At 38.7% G+C, this 22,429-nt stretch overlaps 1 protein-coding gene and 1 pseudogene across 30 annotated transcripts in view; both read right to left on the reverse strand.

The window, feature by feature from the left end:
- R3HDM2 (R3H domain containing 2) overlaps positions 1-22,429 on the reverse strand; it is a 145,561-nt gene that overhangs the window by 40,625 nt on the left and 82,507 nt on the right. For 20 of the 30 annotated variants that reach the window (XM_012777038.2, XM_076007424.1, XM_076007425.1 and 17 more), the window contains 2 exons: positions 4,895-5,094; positions 1,783-1,806 (listed from right to left, as the gene is read on the reverse strand). In XM_012777038.2, coding sequence (XP_012632492.1) covers positions 1,783-1,806; positions 4,895-5,059 — 189 coding nt within the window. In that variant the 5' untranslated portion in view covers positions 5,060-5,094. Of the gene's footprint in view, positions 1-576; positions 666-1,782; positions 1,807-4,894; positions 5,095-22,429 lie in introns of those variants that run through there. The other 10 variants (XM_076007418.1, XM_076007414.1, XM_076007408.1 and 7 more) reach the window with 2 other exon arrangements.
- Positions 20,689-20,837, reverse strand: LOC142873491 (uncharacterized; annotated as a pseudogene).

Below are 22,429 nucleotides of genomic sequence, written 5' to 3' on the forward strand. Positions count from 1 at the left end.
CAAAGGAGGCTTTTAAATCCATAATGGATGTGAAATATGGCCCCTAACCACCATTTATATTAACATCTTTACAGGACAACACATTTACAGTTCCAACTTGAGATACACAAAACACCTGTCCCTATAGCTGCAGAAATGAAATGAAGAGTCTTATTCTCAAATGCCTCCCTCCCTGAGTATGAGACTTCTCCCAGTTCTAAGATCCTACTGGTGACTCTTATAGCCTGGGTCAGAGATATAAGATAGGACAGGATAAAAAGAAGAGAGTATGGAAGATAGGGGATAAGACTCCCAGAGCAAGGGGAGAGAGAATAGATAAGGAGCAGGGTGGAACCTGAGGAAGGTAAAGAATGAAGGCCTGAGGTAGGATGAAGGAAGACACAGCTAATTAATAAGATTTCTAAACACCTGAGAAGTCAAAATGGGGGGTTTGGGGAAGAGGTTAGGTAGGGTTATATATGGGGATGAGGTAATTACAGGCTCTGAGATGTTTGTAATGGAACTCACTGCCAGTGGGGTATGGAGAAAATTGAGACAGGAGGTTGGGACAGGAGAAGCAAGTCAGAGGAAGAATACCAGCATGGTCTTGGGTAGGTGAGGATTTCTCTTTCCTTGGTCCTCTTCGCTAGTTAGCAAACAACACTGCCACAATGCAAAATGGAAAACTGGGAAGGTGGATGAAAAGAATAAGAAATGATGATGGATCCAGTCAGTGGCAACATCTGTTGCAGTAAGGGAAGACTCACAGTCCAGAAATATGAAGCAGTATTTGTCACTACTTTTTCAAATAGGAAATAACATATGCATGGCACAGACATTCAAAAGGTATAATGAGGGTATATATAAAATGGTTAGTCTCCTTTCATAACTGTCCCCCAGATACCTGGTTCTCTCCTAAAGGGTCAATCAGTATTGAATTTCTATTAGATCTATCCAGAGATCTTTTATGCATATATATGCTTATTGTGCATGTGCATACACAGTTTTTTTTTTTTTTTTTTTTTTTTTTGAGACAGAGTCTCACTTTGTTGCCCAGGCTAGAGTGAGTGCCATGGCGTCAGCCTAGCTCACAGCAACCTCAATCTCCTGGACTCAAGTAATCCTCCTGCTTCAGCCTCCCAAGTAGCTCCCAAGGAGCTGGGACTACAGGCATATGCCACCATGCCAGACTAATTTTTTTTCTATATATATTAGTTGGGCAATTAATTTATTTCTATTTATAGTAGAGACGGGGTCTCGCTCTTACTCAGGCTGGTTTCGAACTCCTGACCTCAAGCAATCCGCCCACCTCGGCCTCCCAGAGTGCTACAGGTGTGGGCCACCGTGCCCGGCCCATACACAGTTTTTTTAAAAACCAAGTATATTGTTACACACTACTCTGAACCTTGCTTTTAAACTTTTTTTCATAGATATTATTCCACAGAAGATCTACCCTGTTAATGTCTATGTGGTATTCCATTATGTGGCTATTCCATAACCTATTTTACCAGTCCCTAATATCGCATCACTTAGAATGTTTCTGATTTTGCTGGTATAAACAATGACCATATCACTGACTATAAGTAAATACAGCATATCTGTAGTGCATTTAAAAATTTTTATAAAGTATTGCTAAATTATCCCTTAAAGTGGTTGTACGAATTTATATTCTTACCAATATATGAATTTGCTCATTTCCCAGAATAAATAGTTTTCATTTAACAGTCAAACACATATGGAAAGCCTAATATGTACCAGGTATCATGCTACCTACAGGAGGATACAGAGATAAAAGGCACAAACCTTGTCAAAAAGGAATTCATAATCCTGTTGAAGAAGACAGACAAATAGACAATTATAATACAGTACATTAAGTGTGTTACAGAGGTACTCATGGAGTGCTATGAGAGCACACAGCAGAAGCATCTCAGATCTAACAATACATAAATTCACAAGTCACAGATATTGAGTGCCTCCTACGTGCAAGGCACTGTGTTAGGCCTTGATGGGCATTAATCAAATAATTATACAATAGAGACCTACAATAGGTGAATAAGGTGGTCAAGGAAAGCTTCCTGGAGAAAGACACATCTGCAGTGAGTTTTGAAGCATTACATAGGTATTAGACAGATGCTGGGAGGGGGATTCAGGAGTTGGGGGAGACCAGAGAAAGAATACTAAGGAGGGCATTCTAGGCAGGGAAAGCATGTATAAAAGCATGCTTTTCCCTAACTTTCAGCTCCCATTTATAATAGGGACCAAGGAATCAGATAATGCTGAATCACTGGATGCCAGAAGTGATGACAGGCAAGGGACTAGGTTATAATATACCATGCTGCAAAATCTGGCCTAGGGCAAGACACATAGAAAGCTTGAAGAGAATCAACACACTCAGTTCTTTATTTTGCAACCATCTTGCTAAAGCAGTATGGTAGATTTATCAGAAAGGAATACAAGTTTAAAAGCAGAAAACTCATACTCAGATGGTTATTTATTATTATTTTTTCCCCTCTGCCATATTTTTTGTGAACCAGTTGCTTATTTAAAGGACACACCTCAGTATATGTTAAGTGAGAGGCTTGCCCATTCTAAATAAAATCTCAGAACCTACATTTTGCAGCACTGTTTCCATGCAAAAGATGTTCGTAGTTTCAATTGCTGATTACAAGAATGTATTTCACCACTACAAGGAATGAAAATCTCCTTTCCCCAAACTTTTCAGCTCCAATTCATAACAGGGACTCTCTTGATAGTACAACTTAGGGAGACTTCCAGGTTATAAGTGGTGGGTAGGTAGGAGAAGCAGAATTTTTTTTTTTTTTTTAATTTTTTTTTTTTATTCCTTTATTTTTTTTTTTTTTTCCATTTTCAGTTGGCCAATTAACGTTTTTTTTGTTTTTTTTTATTTTTAGTAGAGACGGGGTCTCGGCTCTTGCTCAGGCTGGTCTTGAACTTCTGAGCTCCAACGATCCACCCGCCTCGGCCTCCCAAAGAGCTAGGATTACAGGCGTGAGCCACAGCGCCCGGCCGAGAAGCAGAATTTTTACTGCTATTGAAGGAGCACATGATGTGTTGGGAATGGTAGAGAAGAGAGGGCTTCCTAAAGGACTGATCACATAGGATCCAGGATGGCTGACAATATTGAAGACTTTGCAAAAGGAGCATGAGCTCCAGTAGATGGCAGCAGCAGTTCCACCTGCTCTAGCCTTAGCATAAAGAGTCAGGACAGAGGGGAGGCAGGTCCCCTCTAGCTCCCTACACAACCTATTTGTACATCCAGGTGAAGACATTTTAAAACCAAGTGAGTGCCCATAAGGAGTATAAACCTATATATGTCCTTTCTTTTCTGAACATCTTCAAGTACACAAAACAGGAGTTCAGAACACCATTTATAATCATCTCTGAGAATAACTTGGACCCCAAAATTAATTTAATTATTATCTTTCATGTAACATGACAGCATATAATTAAACATTCATTGCTTATCTTTCCTGAGGATTTAAAATTCATTATTGGTATCGGTGGAGGCTGGAAGTATAGTTTGAAAAGTGCCAGACTGTCTGCATAAACTCTGGAAGAATGGGTAGGGAATGACAACTCACATGTAAAAGATAATGGAAAGAAAAACAGCCAGGACAGAGATCTGGAAAACTGTAAGAGGAAAGACAGTAGAAAAGCAGGCAGCTAGAGAACAAAATATTTCAGAAAGCTGTCTGATTTTAATTTATCCCTTTACATTGTGGCTGTTTTAATCTTTAAAGAAGACAAGCCCTAGGTGAACTGAGTTGTCTAGAAAAATTATGCTTCAAGTTTCCAGAGCCTCCAAAATGTTGCTGCTCCAGCTTTTTAATCTAACTTCTTGCTAGCAGTAATGGTCTATCTTCTGAGGTTATAATAAAGACCAGTCTCACCCTTGGGCATGAATGAAAGAATTTATATAACTTGGGCTTGGGTAATAGAAGACATCAGCAGTGACCACAGAAGAAAAGAAGAGCTATAACAGGTAGGCTCAGAATCTAGGCTGGCTAGGCAGGCATCAAAGAAGAACCATGGAAGAGACTTGGTTGACAATCCACTGCCATCATTTCTGTATGCAGCATAAATGTGGATGAAAAATAACATAGCAACCAAAGAGTGAAATTCCTCTCACTCACATTTACCAAGTGGCAAGTTCAGAGACTATTTCTGACCCAGAAAATGCCGACTGATTTAACACAACCAGGATATGAATTTAACACTGTGTGTAAAGCCAGGCAGCTCTAGTTTTAAGTTATTGTATGAGTCATTTTATGACTTGTTAAATATGTGTTTGTATACAGTTTATTTTTTGATAGTTAAAAAATATCAAAATGTAGCAAATGTAGCAAGAATCAGTGAACTCAGGTCCAAATGGATAAGGGATTTAACTCTGTCCTCTTTAGACTTCATTGTGGACTCTATGACAAAAGAGAGAAATGTTTCTTAAAAGCTGAAGTTAGGGTTTTTGGGATTTTTTTGTTGTCACTGTCCCTATGTCTTGCTCTGTGGCCTTGGCCATTGTACTACTGTTGGTACAATCATAGCTTACAATAATCTCTAACTCCTAGGCTCAAGTGATCCTCTCCTGTATCACCCTCCCAAGTATGTGAGACTACAGGTGTGCATCACCATCTCAGCTGATTTTTAAAAATTTTTTGCAGAGACAGGGTCTTGTTATATTGCCCAGGCTAGTCTTCAACTCCTGGCCTCAAGCAATCCTCCCACTTCAGCCTCCCAAAGTACTGGGATCACAGGCATAAGCCACCACACCTGGCCAAGAGCTAAAGTTGGGGTTTTTAAGGAGAATCAAGTGTTTGTAGAAATGACTGGGTTCCTATAGATTTCCACTTCTATTCAGGTATAAACAGTGCACACATGATGCACTTCTAATTCTTACCTGTGTCTCCTGACGCAAACTGGTATCTTCACTTTCTTTCTCAATTTCTTCCTTACTTGGAGTCTTAGATATAAACTTGTTTTTATTTACAGATTCTTCCACCAGTTTTTTTTCTGACTCTTTCATTATTTCCAGGGTCTCTTGAGTAGTGTTACTGTTAGACATGTTCTTCAATACAATACAGTAGCCTCTACGGACTCCTAAAGAAACATCAAATGCATTAAATAGGAGGTATGTATCCATACTTAACACACTTAAGACTTGTATTTCACACTGGTACATTTTTTCCAGCAGCCTCCCTGTAACCCAAAAAATAGTCCTTTGATAAATGCTAACCCTGGACTTATTTCTTTTCTTTTCTTTTCTTTTCTTTTCTTTTCTTTGCTTTGCTTTGCTTTGCTTTTTATAGCTTTATTGAGGTAAAATGGACATACTACAAACTATATATATTTAAAATGTACAATTTGATGAATCATGACACACTATACATACACCTATGAAACCATCACTACAATTGAGACAGTGAGCACACTCATCACCCCAAAAGTTTCCTCATGCCCCTCTATAATCTTTCCCTTTCCTCTCCACAACTCCCGGCCAATCACTGATCTGCTTTCTGCTAGTCTGTATTTTCTAGAATTTTATATATAAATGAAATCATACACTGTTTAGGCTCTTTTACTCAGCATAATTATTTTGAGATTCACTAGGATTCAGTTCTAAAGCAATTTAGTATAAGTCCTCTTGGTACTTTATTTGCCTTCCCTTGTTCCCTATAGAAACTTGCTCACATTTTTGGCTCAATTGTTTAACTTGCTAGATTCTCTCCAGAAAGAAGAAAAATATATGATAAAGTTCTATTCACCACTAGACAGGAATGGTCTCTTTCTCAAGGGATAACTTCTACAGCTACCAAAAACTACAACATTGTTACCAACTAAAAGCTATTCCTCCATCAAAAAGAAGCAAAATCAGACAATAGTTATATAATCTTAAATGCTTTCCTTTATCTTAAGAAAGCTGAAAAAGCAACAAGAGAACTTTGTAGTCATTTATCCTTCACAAAGATCGGGTCTATCTTTGGAGGAGGAATCTTCAGTTTGCTATTTGGGTTCAGTCAATTTACTGCCAACCAATGACATAGAGTATATGTAGTACAAGGGTGGCTGGTTCTTTATCTCTTATTATCACTACCTGGGAAATCCTATAATGAAGCCAACACAGTTCTCCAATCACACACTAACAGAAGTTGATATTCTATACACAGATTCATGTCCTCAAATGCTTAGCTTCAATAATTATTTGTAGAGGTTTCTCCTTTCATGGGTTACTGACTGCACTTCAATCCTAAAAACATCTTTCCAACTTTTAAAAAGATAAGACTCTTTCTCTGTCAATATAGGGGAAAAAATAAAAATAAATAAATAAAAAAATAAGACTGGCCAGGCAAGGTGTGGTGGCAGGTACCTGTAGTCTCAGCAATCTGGGAGGCTGAACCAGGAGGATTGCCTGAGCCCAGGAGTTTGAGGTTGCAGTGAGCTATGATGACGTCACTGCACTCAAGCCAGGTGACAGAGACAGACCATGTCTCAAAAAAAAAAAAAAAAAAGAAAGACTGGAAACCTTCCCAGATGTCACATCTCTTTCCAGTATAACTCTAGAAACTGAGCTAACTAAACAAACAAATGGTTAGCAATATTTCAAGAAAATTGTCACAACAGAAATTTTTCTCTCCTTCAAATCAGTTTGAAAGATAAGACCTGGAATGCTTTCAAGCAGCACAGTAACCTCATTCTGACAAAAGTTAGTCTGCAAGATTATTGGTTTGTTCACCTTGTGGTGACTCCTAAGACCAGAGACTTAGTTTGCTTAAGGCTAGATAAATTCTCTTAATTTAAAGGGCCAGAGGGTCATTAACACAATCATGAAGTCATACAGTTGAGTTTAAAGATGAGAAATATTGGAAGAAACTAACTACAAAAGAAAATGCTCAATATTCCTTTTTTTTGTTTTTGTTTTATTTTGTTTAAGAGAAAGGTCTTGCTCTGTCATCCAGGCTACAGTGCAGTAGGGCAATCAGAGCTCACTGCACCCTCAAACCCTTAGCTCAAGAGATCCTCTCACCTCACCCTCCGTTACCATGCTTGGATAATTTTTTTAATTTTAATTTTTGTACAGACACGGTCTCGATACCTTGCCTAGGCTGGTCTCAAATTCCTGGCCTCAAATGATCCTCCCACCTCGGCCTCCCAAAGTGTTGGGATTACAGATGTGAGCTACCTGCCTGGCTCAGTACTTGCTTTCTTAACCTTTATGCAATATAGCTTCTAAGTAAGGGGACAGATGGTTAAAGATCAGAAAGGAAAATGAAGTCTACCAAAGATACAAAGGAATCATGAAATCTCTTAATTGGAAGGGCACTTAGAAGCTTTCTCATTCAGCTCCATCCTTCTGCATCCATAGTTAGGTTGTTGAATTATTAGTAATTCTGAAAAACAGTTGTCCTGTCCCTGCTTGTACACCTTTAGTGAAGGGGAGTCTTCACCTCCAGATATAAACCATTTTTTTAGAACACTTTCCTTATAAAAAGGCAAATTTCATCTCCCTGGGTCCCAGTTTAGCTTTCTGTGCAAGTCATAAAGAACCACCTTAATCTTGCTGCCATGTTAGACCTTTACAAAAGAGAACTTTATCTTATTTCCTTCTCTAAACATTCCCAGCATAAATTAAGTCAGGTATTCAAATCACATGGTTTTTAGTCTCCTCACCATTTTGCTTCTAGGATAAAAGAAATTGCCCTGAAATAGACAGAGGCTAGTAAGGAGGGGTCAGAGTGTTACTATTCTAGAGTCAAGATCCATTAGAAGATGCATTAAATATAAAACTGTAGGTCTTACACTGCGATTCTCTTTTGCTCTCCAAAATAACCTTTTGAAGGTGGCAGACAGCAGGGGTGCAAGCTCCCTGCTCCAACTCTTTGCCTCAGTTCCTGCCAAAAAACCAAATTCCAAGGACTCAGATAAGCCCCATTCATAGAGAAAAGAGAGAAAACAAAGAACACCTGCAACAACTTTGCTGCAAGTTCTGCTATCAGCCTTCTAAAGCAGAGAAAAAAACCAGAACAAAACAATTTTTACCCTTTAAAACTCCAAGCAGCTTTTTCTCAGGGCCGGGCATTTCTATTCCTTCAGTCATGTGCTATGGCCACTCACTCCCTCTCTTTCTCACAAAATAAATAAACTTTTATTTCTGTATATCCTAAACTGTGTGAGAAATCTTTCTCCACCTGTGTAGGAATTTCACACCCATTCCCCTTTAATTGAGGTCATTTCTAGGCCCGTAATCTGATGCAGAAGAGCTTTTTTTTTTTTCTGAGACAGAGTCTTGCTCTCTCACCCCTGGTAGAGTGCAGTGGCATCATCATAGCTCACTCCAACCTCAAACTCCTGGGATCCTCCTGCCTCAGCTTCCTCAGTAGCTGGGACTACAGGCTGATGTCGACTAACTTTTCAATTTTTTGTAGAGATGGGGGGTCTTGCTCTTGCTCAGGTTGGTCTTGAACTCCTGAGCTCAGGGAATCCTCCTGCCTCAACCTCCCAGAATGCTAGGATTACAGGCATGAGCCACCATACCCACCCACAATAGGGCTCTTCTTACTCTTGGGATATAAGGATTCCTACAAACAATTTTTTCCAGGCCCAAAGAAAAGTAAAAGTTGCAGTTGAAAGACAATTCACTAACTAAAGAAAGCCTTAAGAGTGAAAATAAAGCCAGTAGAATGTTAAAAGGCAGAGAAGTAATTTCCACTCTTGATGGTTTATTTGGTATACAGAGGAAATTAAAGGCTTTGGGAGGTTTTTTGTGAGAGAAAAAGAAAGGAACTATTTCATATGTAACTGTGACTAGAACAAAGCAAAGACATTAAGCTCCCAGGAGGGCCTAGATGTGTGCTTCCCTACAACCTATTTGTGCACAGTGTACATTTCAATCAGGCAAACAGCAAAATTTCAAAGGCAGAATGTCTCCTGAGGACATTCAGTGGCTCAAAGCTGCATAGAGGGGACTGTCAGATGTAGTGGCAAGGAGGGAGAGTGAGGAAACAGGATGATACAGGGGAGGATGATTGGGAGCCAAGATTCGGCAGTTTTTTTCAGGGAGAATACGGCATATTCCCCATAAATTTTTTGACTGCCAAGGTAAGTACCTTCCAGAACACAGTGAGATTATATATCCTTCCATCAATTCTATAAACAACTTTCTAGGCATTGGGCCAAAAGAAATACATTATATAGGGAACACTCATAGACAGAAGGACAGTTTCATTTTCTCCTTTTTAATCTATGGCCAAAAAGAGAGAATGCAAGCAAGAAAACAATATTTAGGTGCTAAGAATTCTGATTAAGCCAGTGGCAAATCCCCTGTAAAGCTTTCTAGTCCTTTACTAATTTGTATATCAATAGTAAATTACTCCTAATTGATACTCACATTTTAAAAAATTGTTTAAAATCTAGGGGTTCAGGAGAATGGATAAACTGTGACATATTCATATAATGTAATACTACTTAACAATTAAAAAAATAAACTATAAGCTGAGCAACCCTAATCCAAAATTCTGAAATCTGAAATACTCTAATAAAACAGAAACCTTCTGAGCACCAACATGATGTGCAAAGGAAATGCTCATTGGAGAATTTTGGATTTGGGGGTTAGAGACGCTCGATTGGGTAGGTATACTGCAAATATTTCAAAATCAAAAAAAATCTGAAATCCGAAATACTTCTAGTCCCAAACATTTCAGAGAGGGAACACTCAACCTGAGACACACACACACACACACACACACACACACACACACACACACACAGTATATTCTGCTACCCACAAAAACATGATGGATCTCAAAAATATTATGGTAAATGAAAGAAAGCCGACTGCCCCCCCAACTCCAAATACATGCTCTATAAATCTATTTATATGAAATTCAGGGACAAGCAAAATAAACAGTCATTGAAATCAGAAAGTGATTGCTCAGGGCTTGGGGGATAAATATTGATTGGAAAGAGAAATAAGGGACCCTCCAGGGGAGTGATGGAAATATTCTATTTTATTTGGGACAGTGGTTACATGGGTGAATACAATTATCAAAACTCATTAACTGAATACTACTTAAGATCTGTACATTTTATTATATGTTATTTAACAGCACCAAAAAACAAAACAAAACAAAACAAAAACACCCCTAGGAATCAAGCTGTGGGGACAAAACATCCACAGGGATAAAATGGTAGGTTAAAAACAAAACAAAACAGTCTCGGTGCTTGTGCATTGCAAGCCTTTTCTTACATCCTTTGACACTGGAGTTAGGAGAAAAAGAAAAGGTGTAAATGTTTATTGAGCATGATTATGAAGATTATGAACCTGGTGCTTTATACACTTCAACTCACATTCACCAAGTGTAGCTAAGCTACTTGATCAAACTCACACCACTACTAAGTGGCAGAACTAGAACAGAACTTGGGTCGTGTCTGATTCCAAAATCTACATTCTTTCTATGACTTTAATTTTTTCCTTTTTATTATTTCTATACATTAATACATGTATTATTTCTATACAATATTTCATCATAATACAACTCTTTGTTAGTTTTATTTTTCAGATGAAGAAACCAAAGTTCACACAAATTAAATAACTTTTCCAAGTCAACACAAAAGGGGCAAGGGCAAGATTCCAACCCAGTTGTGTCTGATCCCAAAGCTAAAGTTCTAAGTGTTCCAAGGTTGGCCATTCAGGAACATTTTGGGTGTAGAGTGTGGGATGGGAAGTATGCCTAGATCTTAGGCCTCTCTTCAGAGATTATCAGTGAGGGATATATTTTTGGATTTAAAAATTAGCTTTGGACCAGGTGCAGTGGCTCACGCCTGTAATCCCAGCACTTTGGGAGGCTGAGGTGGGAGGATTGCTCGAGGCCAAGAGTTTGAGACCAGCCTGAGCAAGACCAAGACCCCACCTCTACAAAAAAAAAAAAAAATTAGCCAAGCATGGTGGCACACACCTATAGTCCTAGCTACTCAGGAGGCTAAAGCAGGAAGATCTGTTGAGCCCAGGAGTTCAGGGTTGCACTGACCTATGATGATGTCACTGCACTCTAGCCTGGGCAGCAGAGCAAGACTCTGTCTCAAAAAAAAAAAAAAAAAAAAAAAAGTTTGTGAACTCTCCCATGTTTTCCTTCAACTTGGATCTACCCCTCATGACTTTGAATTTTTTACAGTTGAAAGAAATCATCTTACTTGATCTCAAGGTATAAAGAATTATATCTATTTTATAAAAAAAGATATTAATACTCAGAAATATTAAGTGAATTGTTCAGGACCATATACTATGTGTAAGGAACCAGGTTCCAAAATTCAATGTTTTTTCCACTAAAATGTCAAAACAAAGGACAAAAGCCAAAAACAATGTAACAACTGCATGCCTGAAGAGGTAAATGCCTAATAGCCCTTGGGACAAGGACAGAAAATAAAGCCCTACTGAGTTATAAATGACAGATATAGGTCTAACTCTCCATTCTTTTCAAAGAGAGAAAGCAGAATATATGGGAATAGAGTGTAAAGTACTTAACAAACACATAAAGCTATAGGTATGTGACAGTCACCAACCCCTTTGAGGACTGTAGAAGTCATAGGTTTCACTAGTACTAGGCCAATAACAATAACAACAACAATTGTGCCAATTTTCCAAATCATGGAAGCATGAAAATCATTCTGTTCTATAACTGCAAAAGGATTCACTGTTGTGTAAGGAAACTCATAGGAGTTGGCAGGTGTCCAGAGCAATTCCTTAGGCAAAGTAAAAACAGAAACAATATTAAAATGTTCTGGACATATACCCTCTTTTTTCGCTATATGTTATAACTGTACTTGCCCTAAAATGAGAACTATAGATGCTCTTATCAACAGACTGAAGTGTTGGTAGACCTTGTTACAGTTTATGCCAGCTTCTCTATTATCTTTGCCAAAAATGCCCATTTTACAGTCTTTTTTTTTTTTTTTGAGACAGAGTCTCGCTTTGTTGCCCAGGCTAGAGTGAGTGCAGTGGCGTGAGCCTCGCTCACAGCAACCTCAAACTCCTGGGCTCAAGCAATCCTGCTGCCTCAGCCTCCCAAGTAGCTGGGACTACAGGCATGCGCCACCATGCCCGGCTAATTTTTTCTATATATATTAGTTGGCCAATTAATTTCTTTCTATTTATAGTAGAGATGGGGTCTCACTCTTGCTCAGGCTGGTTTTGAACTCCTGACCTTGAGCAATCCGCCCACCTCGGCCTCCCAGAGTGCTAGGATTACAGGCATGAGCCACCGCGCCCGGCCTCCATTTTACATTCTTGAGTAAAACAGAACAAATCAAATAGCCTCCTCTTTCAAACAAAGAGGAGCAGTAAGGGCTTTCCCCTCTACTGCTTGCATTTTCTTTAGCTTTATCAAACTATTGCCACTATGCAGAAAATATCACAGAATCTTAAGGATGGAAAAGACCTTGAAAATGCATACTGTCTTTTCTCTTCCCTTTGTGAAACTGCTCCCTGCTGAACCCAGACAAGACATCTGGAAAAGAAAAAAATCACAATTTAACTATTATTCATGGCACTTTCAGGATACCTTCTATTGCTAACTTAAATGCCATGCAGCTAACTCTATCCTGCCCTACCAAATGACCTTAGAGGTCAATGCCACCACCACATGTTAGGTGGAAAGGACACCTCAGTCAACAAAATAGCCTTTCAAAATATGAGATTAGCCAGAGAAATGAGGTAACCACAATCTAATTTCACAAGAAGGAAATGGAAATCTTCAAGAATCATTAGCCCTTAAGCCTCTGCTGCAAAGGAGAAACTGCTGTTTATTCCTCAATATCCAATCACCCCTTTTGTAATAGAATTACCGATTTTTAGTTAGGACACACAGCTTTCTGGAAAAAAGCTGTACCTATCCCAATCTCGATTATAGCTAAATATGATATGTACCTAAGTTATAGTCCATGAGAGGTAAGCAGCATTAATGTTATGGGCTGAACAGTGTCCCCCCCCAAATTCCTATGTCCTCAGAATGTGACTGTATTTGGAAAGAGGGCTTTTAAGAGGCATTTAAGTTAAATGAAGCCACTAGGGCAGGTCCTAATCCAATCTCACCAGTATCCTTATAAGAGGAGGAAATCTGAACACATAGGGACACCAAGGGCATGGTATGCATAAAGAAAAGACTATGCAAGGACACAGAGAAGGTGGCCAACTAGAAGCAACAGAGGCCTCAGGAGAAACCAAACCTGGCAGCACCTGGATCTTGGACTTCTAGCCTCCAAAACTGCAAGAAAAAACACTTCATTGTTTAATCCAATCAGTCTTGTGCTTTTTACTATGGCAGCCCTAGCAAACAAATACAAGTAGTAAATACAACTTCCATAAAGTATCCTTAAAGAAAGTGGGCGATCCTTCTTACTCATCCCAAATTCCTTCTGGTTTGAATATGAAAGCAAAGGCTGGTGCTCCAGCAGCCATACTGGACTGTGAGATGATATTAGGATGAAAAACTATAGACATAAGATACCTAGGTCCCTGACTAGACCAGCCCTGAACTGACTGCCTCTGCATTTCTTGACTGCAAAAGAAAAATAAGCTTCTTTGTCTTAAGAGACTACATGCATATCCTGTTTTATTGTGCTTTGCTTTACTGCACTCTGCAGATACTGTGTTTTTTAACAAATTGAAGGTTTTGGGCGATGCTGTGTCAATAAGTCTACTGGTGTTATTTTTCCAATAACATGTGCTCAGTTTGTATCTCTGTGTTACATTTTGGTAATTCTCACAATATTTAATATTTCAAACTTTTTCCTTATTATTATATCTGTTATGGTGATCTGTAATCAGTGAAGTTTGTTATTTTGTTTTGTTTTTTTGAGATAGACTCTCATTCTGTTGTCCAGGGTAGAGTGCAGTAGCATCATCATAGCTCACTGCAACCTCCAACTCCTGGGCTCAGGCATTTCTCCTGCCTCAGCCTCCCAAGTAGCTGAGACTACCGGCACACACCACCAAATATGGCTAATTTTTCTATTTTTTGTAGAGACAGGGTCTTGCTATGTTATTCAGGCTGGTCTTGAACTCCCAGCCTCAAGTGATCCTCCCATCTCGGCCTCCCAAAGTGTTAGGATTATAGGTATGAGCCATGGTGCCTGGCTGTAATCAGTGATCTTTGATGTTATTATGGTATTTGTTTTGGGGCACCACAAACTGCACCCATATAAGAAACTAAACTTAAATCAATAAATGTGAGTGTTCTGACTGCTCCACCAACCAGCCATCCCCCATCTTTCCTTTTCCTTGGGCTTCCCTATTCCCTAAGATACAAAATATTGAAATTAAGCCAATTAATAGTCCTACAATGGCCTCTAAGTATTCAATTGAAAGGAAGAGTTGCATGTCTCTCACTTTAAATCAAAAGCTAGAAATTGCTAAGCTGAATCAAGAAAATGTATTGAAAGTCAAGACAGACCGAAAGCTAGGCCTTTTGTGCCAAACAGTTAGCCAAGTTGTGAATGCAAAAGAAAAGTTACTGAAATTAAAAGGCTACTAGAGGCTGGGCGTGGTGGCTCACGCACTCTGGGAGTAATCCTAGCACTCTGGGAGGCCGAGGTGGGTGGATTGCTCAAGGTCAGGAGTTCAAAACCAGCCTGAGCAAGAGCAAGACCCCATCTCTAGTATAAATAGAAAGAAATTAATTGGCCAACTAAACATATATATAAAATATAAAATTAGCCAGGCATGGTGGTGCATGCCTGTAGTCCCAGCTACTCAGGAGGCTGAGGCAGGATGATCATTTGAGCCCAGGAGTTTGAGGTTGCTGTGAGCTAAGCTGACGCCACAGCACTCTAGCCTGGGCAACAAAAGTGAGACTGTGTCTCAAAAAAAAAAAAAAAAAAAAAAGGCTACTAGAGGGCTAGGCACAGTGGCTGACACCTGTAATCCTAGGACTTTGGGAGGACTGCTTGAAGCAAGGGGTTCGAGATCAGCCTGAGCAAGAACGAGACTCCATCTTTACAAAAAAATATATAATAATTAGCCAGGTGTGGTGGTACATGCCTGTAATCCCAGTTACTCGGGAGGCTGAGACAGGAGAAGCACTTGATCCCAGGAGTTGCAGATTACAGTGAGCTCTGATAATGCCACTGCCTGCTAGCCTGGGTGACAGAGCGAGATCCTGTCTCAAAAAAAAAAAAAAAAAAAAGCTACTTGAGGAAAGGTATAAATGATAGAAAAGCAAAACAGCCTTATTGCTAATATGGGGAAAGTCTGAGTGGTCTGGATAGAAGATACACCAGCCACAACATTCCCTTAATTAAGCCAAAGACTAATCCAGAGCAAAGCCCTAATTCTCTTCAATTCTCTGAAGGCTGAGAGAGGTGAGAAAGCTGCAGAAAAAAAGTCTGCATCTAGCAGAGGATGGTTCATGAAGTTTAAGGAAAGAAGCTGTCTCCATAATATAAAAGTACAAGGTAAAGCAGCAAGTGCTAATGGAGAAACTGCAGCAAGTTATCCAGGAGATCTAGGTAAGATTCATAAAGGTGGCTACATTAAACAACAATTTTCTTTTTGTTTTTTTGAGATAGGGTCTCCCTCTTGCTTGCAGTAGAGTGCAGTGGCATCATCATAGTTTACTGTAACCTCAAACTCCTGGGCTTAAGCGATCCTCCTCCCTCATCCTCCTTAGTAGCTGGGACTACAGGCACATGCCACTGCACTTAACAGCAATAAGGTATTTTTAAACTAAGGTATGCACATATTTTAGACATAATGCTACTGCATACATAATAAACTACAGTATAGTATAAACATAATTTTTACATTCAATGAGAAACCAAAAAATTGGTGTCACTTGCTTTACTGCAATATTCACTTTATTGCAGTGGTCTGGAATCAAACCCACAATATCTTAGAGATATGCCTGTATTTGGGTTTTGCTGCTAATTCCAACAGAACCCAATCCTAATACACTCCTGTCTCAGCACCCAGCATTGATGTCTTTTATCTCTTTTTCTTTTCTAAAGTTCTACCACTCTCTCTTGGCTGAATGATTCCAATAGCCTTCTAACTGGTCTCCTTGCTTCCACCTTCACCGCCTTACAGTATTTTGTAAACAGCAGCCAGACTGATTGTGTAAAAATGTTGTCATATCATTTTATACCTTTGCTCAAAATCCTCCAATGGCTCCCATCTCACTCAGAGCAAAAGCTGAAATAATCTATGATACTGGCCTCATGCCTGTAATCCCAGCACTTTGGGAGGCTGAGGTGGGAAGATTGCTTGAGGCTAGGAGTTTGAGACCAGCCTGGCCAATATAGTGAGATCCTGTCTCTACAAAAAAAAAGAAATATTAGCCAGTCATGGTGGCGTACACCTACAGTCCCATCTACTCCAGAGGCTCAAGCAGGAGAATCACTTGAGCCTAGGAGTTTGAGGCTGCAGTGAGCCATGAATCCCACCACTACAGCATTCCAGCCTGGGTGACAGAACAAGACACTGACTCAAACAAAAGAAAACAAAAAACCCAAAAAGAAAAGCTCTACAAGACATGAAATGATCTGACTACTAGTTTGCTCTCTGACCCTATCTCTTACTATTCCCCCTATTTATATATTTATGCAGTTCTAATTACACTAGTTCTTCCCTGTGCCCTAAAACCACTTTAGGGTGACTGCTTTCCTTCTGCCTGGAATGGTCTCCCCCCAGATAACTACATGGCTTATTTATACTCTTCCTTCAAGTCTTTACTCAAATGTTATCTCAGTGACCTCTTCTTTGGCCATAATAACTAAAATTACAAAACCCCAAATACTTCCTATCCTACTTTTTTGGCTTTATTTTTCTCCTCAGCATTTATCACTGTCAAATGCTCCATATAGTTTACAAATTTATCTTGTTTATTATCTCTCTCTCCCCAATGTACACTCAAAGAGGACAGGGATTTTTATTTTGTTTCATTCACTGCCAATTACCAAGGTCTAGAACAGTGCCTGGCACATAGTAATTATATTTTTAAATAAATGAATGAATTAAGGTCATTCACCTACTATTCACAAAATATAAGTGGAAAAGCTAGTATTCAACTCAAGATCTTCTCCAAACTCTTGCTTTTTTTGACACCTCACTATTTTCTCAAAATGGCCTATTGCTTTCCCTAATTCAGATCAGGATGGTTTTCTACAATTCTCATCTAAGAGATTAATGATTCCCATTTAAAATAAAGCCTAGCAAGAAAGATCTGTTTCTAAACAACTATGTGAGCTAAGTGAGGTTTAAGCTTATAACCTGTAAGTCTAACCTGATATGTTTTCCTTCTGTTTTATTTATGTTTATCCAATGAACCAAACCATATCCCTTATTCTTACCCTATGGACTTCCTCATAAAAAGTTATTCAGTCAGATACCAAACAGACTTTTTGTTCCTCTGTGTTTAACAGATGAATCTAAAGTTTGTTTTTTCCTGACACAGAGGCAACAGTATAATGAAAAGTTCACATCTTACTGATAGAGACTTGAATAACTCAAAAGAAGAGGAATAAACTCATAGACCTCTGGTAGCTCTTTCAATCCTTTAGTTCTGTAATAGCTAAGCATGAGAACACTGGGAGAGCTAAAAACAAAATATACCATAATTTCTCAAGTATCCCTTGACATAAAGAGTAAGAAGAGAAACACAATACTCTTGACTTCTTTCATTTACAAGAACTAGACAGAGAATTTTCTTTGTATGAATGAATCATTTCTTAATCTCTAGGGCAGGGGTCCTTAAACTTTTTAAACAGGGGCCAGTTCACTGTCTCTCAGACCGTTGGAAAGTGTGCACTGTGGGCCTGGGACGAGTCGGCTGCTAAGCAGGACAGGCTGCTGCGGCAAAAATACCCGGCGGGCCAGATAAATGTCCTAGGCGGGCAGCATGTGGCCCGTGGGCTGTCGTTTGAGGGCGCCTGCTCTAGGACAACACAGTAGGAGAAGAAACATGCCATGACCTGATATGACAAGGAACCAACATTAAGCTCAGTGAAATCTCCTAGACCTAAGTCAATAAATGTAAACAAGCTAGGGAAGTGAAGGTGGACAACATGTAAGCTACCTCCAGCTAATCCTCTATCCCTAATAACGTTGACAGGGATCTACCATGTCGGAGTGGAAAAGAGAGAAGAAAAAACAAGATAAAAGCTATAAATTTCTGACTCAGCTTTAAAACTACCAAAATAAGCAAGGCAGCTTCATATATAAAGACAAATCTCCTCTGGTCTAGAAGGCCATAGTTAGGCTTGGCACAAGCCCAGCTGACTGCAGCAAAGGCCTAATTCACAGACAGGTGGTAGCTGTTTCCCACCATATCCTCTCCCAATCAAATCACCTTAAGAATATACAATTACAGTGTTTATATTTAACAGCAAATTCTGAAAACATCTTACCCATTTTTGAAACATTTTATTCACAGCTGTATATACAGTTATGGTATTAATGTCATCTATCACTGAATAAATGAATTCTGCAAGGTTAAATGATGATGTGTTTATGTTCTATCTGCTCATTGGCCCCTGGGTCAGCCAATCTGATCCAGAGCTCCATGGCAACAGGCTCTATCACTAAGAGCTACAAGATAAGATTTCCTTTCCTTATTTTTTTTTTTTTAAATAAGGCATTTTCCACAGAAACTGCTGCAAATACTGTCACAAAATATTCTCTATAGACAAATAAGAAATGCTGCCATTCTGGTATACTAAAAATGAATAGTGTGTGTGTGTGTGTGTGTGTCTGTGTGTGTAGTAGTGAATAGCAATGACAACAAATCTATGCAAGTAACAAAGGGATCCCAAAAACCCTGGAGATTTTTCCTTGTTCAATTTTCATAGATAATTCAGGAATCCTTGAACTGCCAGAAAATCAACACCAGGATAAATTGAGGAATTAGTATAAGGGGAGTGCTGCCCAGCTGAAACCACAATATTTAAGCTTCCCATGCCTGAAGACACAGAGAAATCTAAAGGTTTTAATTTAGGATTGCTAACCTTTGTTAAGTTTCCCACAACTTTTTTGGAATGTTAAAATGAGCATAAAACTCACAAATCCCAGACCCTTATTCTGCATATTCTTAAATCACAGTCGGCTCACACGGTCCTTGGAATTCTTATTATGTCTGTTCTCTTCTCTACACCCTACTACCTCCATTATGCTTAGAGAAAAAAAACTACTGTGTCCAAATGAGGAATAATACATTTGCTCTTCACATATGCCCCATTCATTCTCCCTCAGCTGCAGACCTCCTTGAAGCAAAGAGGGAATGAAATAATTATGAACTGGATGAGAAGACAAAAAACAAAACAAAAATATCGTTTTCCCCCAATGGTGCTTATTAATAATCTAAAATCCAACTGGCATATTAGAAGGTATTCTCCTTTTCTGGCATGCTTTTCACCAATAATTGATGTAGTATCTCAGGCTGCAACAAGCAACTTTGGTCCCCACCTTCTGGTATATAGTGGTAAATGAATGCTGAGAACTGGACAGGATCTGAGATGTCAGGGTCAACATTAGCTTGGAAAGTGTGCATTGTCATCTGGATCACATTATTGTTTTTTTTTTAACTGTGGTAAAATATACATAACATAAAATTTACTATTTTAACCATTTTTAAGTATATAGTTCATTTATATTAATTACATTCATATTGTGCATTAAAGAATAAAAAATGGTTTCAGGCACAAAAGCCATAGTATCAAGAGACTACAGTCATTCTTTTGATGAATATTTAATGAACATGCATTTATTGTACAAGTCACTTATATCAAGAATTATATGGGATATGAAGAATAAACAGTCAAATGTTAAGAATCTCTGACACTACTGCCCACTAAAAATAGCTATCAACACACGTTTCCAGTATGTTTTCTACATGCTGAATGCAGTTTCTTACATCCCCATCTCAGTTCCTAAAAAAGTCCAAAGTGGCTGGATGTTTCAATCTCTTTTGTTAGCACTTTATTCCAAGGGACCCACAGGCAGACTAACATGAGAAGCAATAGACCGAATTCCAAAAATTCCTAGAACTGAGAAAACCTTTTCTGTAACACTGTTTCAAATTTTCCAAGAATTCTTAAGGAGACAACCCAGAAAAGGAGGTAGAAGCAACTTTTAGTGGGAGTCATAAATTGTATTAAAGCTTTTTTTAAAAAAAAAGTCACTGCAAAGAAAGTCACTACTGGGCCTCTTTCTACATCAAAATTTCCTCTATACCATGACAAAAGAAAACCAAAACATTTCACTCCTACCACTTTTTTTTTTTTTTTTTTTTTTTTTTTTTAAAGATCCTGGTCCAGTAGCTATAAAGGAGAATATATGTACTGACCTCAGAAGGACAAGAAGCTGCATGAATAGGATATTTTCTCAGTGATGTTATCTCCCAATATGAAAGCCCCAGGCTCTGATCACAGGAGGCTATCTTCCTCAAATAATAACAGCAGCAGCTATCGTTTATTGAGCATTAACTGTACCCTAAACCTATGCTCAGCAATTTATATAGATCACATTTATCTGAATTTAACAAATGCTAAAAATTTACTTTCAGATACTAATAGTAGGGACTTAAAAAAATTTGTGATCTGAAAAGTGCTGCATATAAACTGGCTCAAGTCTGAGGGAAAAAAAGTGCTGCAGGCTTTATACTTACAAAAAATATACAGGTATAGAGAAGAAAACAAAACAAAAAAATACCCATAATCAATAACTCTGAGATTAACTGCTATTTTTTTATTTTTCTTTATAAAGTCATCACAGTGGGGTATTGGGAAAAGTTTTTAATTAGCAATAAAAATCATGCCTTGGATAAACCCCATTGGCTACAATACTGCCACTGCTCAAAGCTCTAACTGCTATTAATTATAGCAATGTTTTGAGGTATGTCTTTCTAAATTTTGTTTCCATATTTATATGGAATTTGTATCCATATTGGATATGCTTCCATAGCCAATGTTCATGTAATTGTCATAACAAGAACATTTTTGCATGATGCCTTTTTCAACTACTAAACTAGAACCATTTTTCCATTTATTATTTTCAATATGAAATCATTTTAACAGCTATCTAATATCATGTCCTGGTGTATAAAGAAAAAAATAACCATCTAACGATCTATTACATACATGTACCATAATTTATTTAATTTCCCTGTTATTGGAAATTTAGGCAGTCATTAATCTTTGTACCTAAATCTTTTTTTTTTTTTTTTGAGACAAGATCTCACTCTGTCATCAGGCTACAGTGTAGTGGTGTCATCATAGCTCACTGCAACCTCAAACTCCTGTGCTCAATTGATTCTCCTGCCTCAGCCTCTGGAGTAGCTGTGACTACAGGTGTATACCACCACGCCCAGCTAATTTTTCTATTTTTTGTAGAGAATGGGTCTCCATCTTGCTCAGGCTGGTCTTGAACCCCTGACTTCAAGTAATTCTCCCACTTCAGCCTCCCAAAGTGTTAGGATTACAGGCGTGTGAGCCACTGTATCCAGCCTGTACCTAAATCTTTATTCACATTGCTCATCAACTCCCAGAATAAATGCATCAAGAGTTTAGGAGACAAAATATTTCTCTAGTTCACTCTAGTTAACAGAAGCAAGGATAGTCACACTATCAAATTATAATGTTTCCCAACTATTTCCCCAACAAAAAATAATGTTTACTTCCCAGGTACCACAGTGGTGTCTTAGACTTTCAGGACATTCACCTAGGTTGTGCTTCTCACTTTTTATTTTTCTTCAATTCTTGCCTCCTTATCATAATATTAAATCTCCCTTTCACCATATATTCCACTAGAAAAGGTATATGCCACTGACTCCTTGACAATCACTGGCTTGAAAAAATTAATAGGGAGGGCTGGGCGTGGTGGCTCACGCCTGTAATCCTAGCACTCTGGGAGGCAGAGGCGGGCGGATTGCTCAAGGTCAGGAGTTCAAAACCAGCCTGAGCAAGAGCAAGAACTGTCTCTACTATAAATAGAAAGAAATTAGTTAACTAATATATATAGAAAAAATTAGCCAGGCATGGTGGTGCATGCCTGTAGTCCCAGCTACTCGGGAGGCTGAGGCAGCAGGATTGCTTGAGCCCAGGAGTTTGAGGTTGCTGTAAGTTGAGCCCAGGAGTTTGAGGTTGCTGTGAGCTAGGCTGACGCCACAGCACTCACTCTAGCCTGGGCAACATAGTGAGACTCTGTCTCAAAAAAAAAAAAATTAATAGGGAGGAAAAGATTAAAAAAATACATGGGGAATATTCTCTTTGCCATTAATGTAACACACATTAATGAATCTTGTCAATGTACTTCAGTAGTTTGGTGAATGATTCAAAGGCAAGACCTCAAAAAACACATACACAAAAAAACCACACTAAGTCTTTTTTTTTTTTTTTGAGATGAGTCTTGCTCTGTTGCCTGGGCTAGAGTGCCTTGGCATCAGCCTAGCTCACA

Source organism: Microcebus murinus, chromosome 10, assembly GCF_040939455.1.
Source record: "Microcebus murinus isolate Inina chromosome 10, M.murinus_Inina_mat1.0, whole genome shotgun sequence".
In the NCBI taxonomy this organism is placed as follows: Eukaryota; Metazoa; Chordata; class Mammalia; order Primates; family Cheirogaleidae; genus Microcebus; species Microcebus murinus.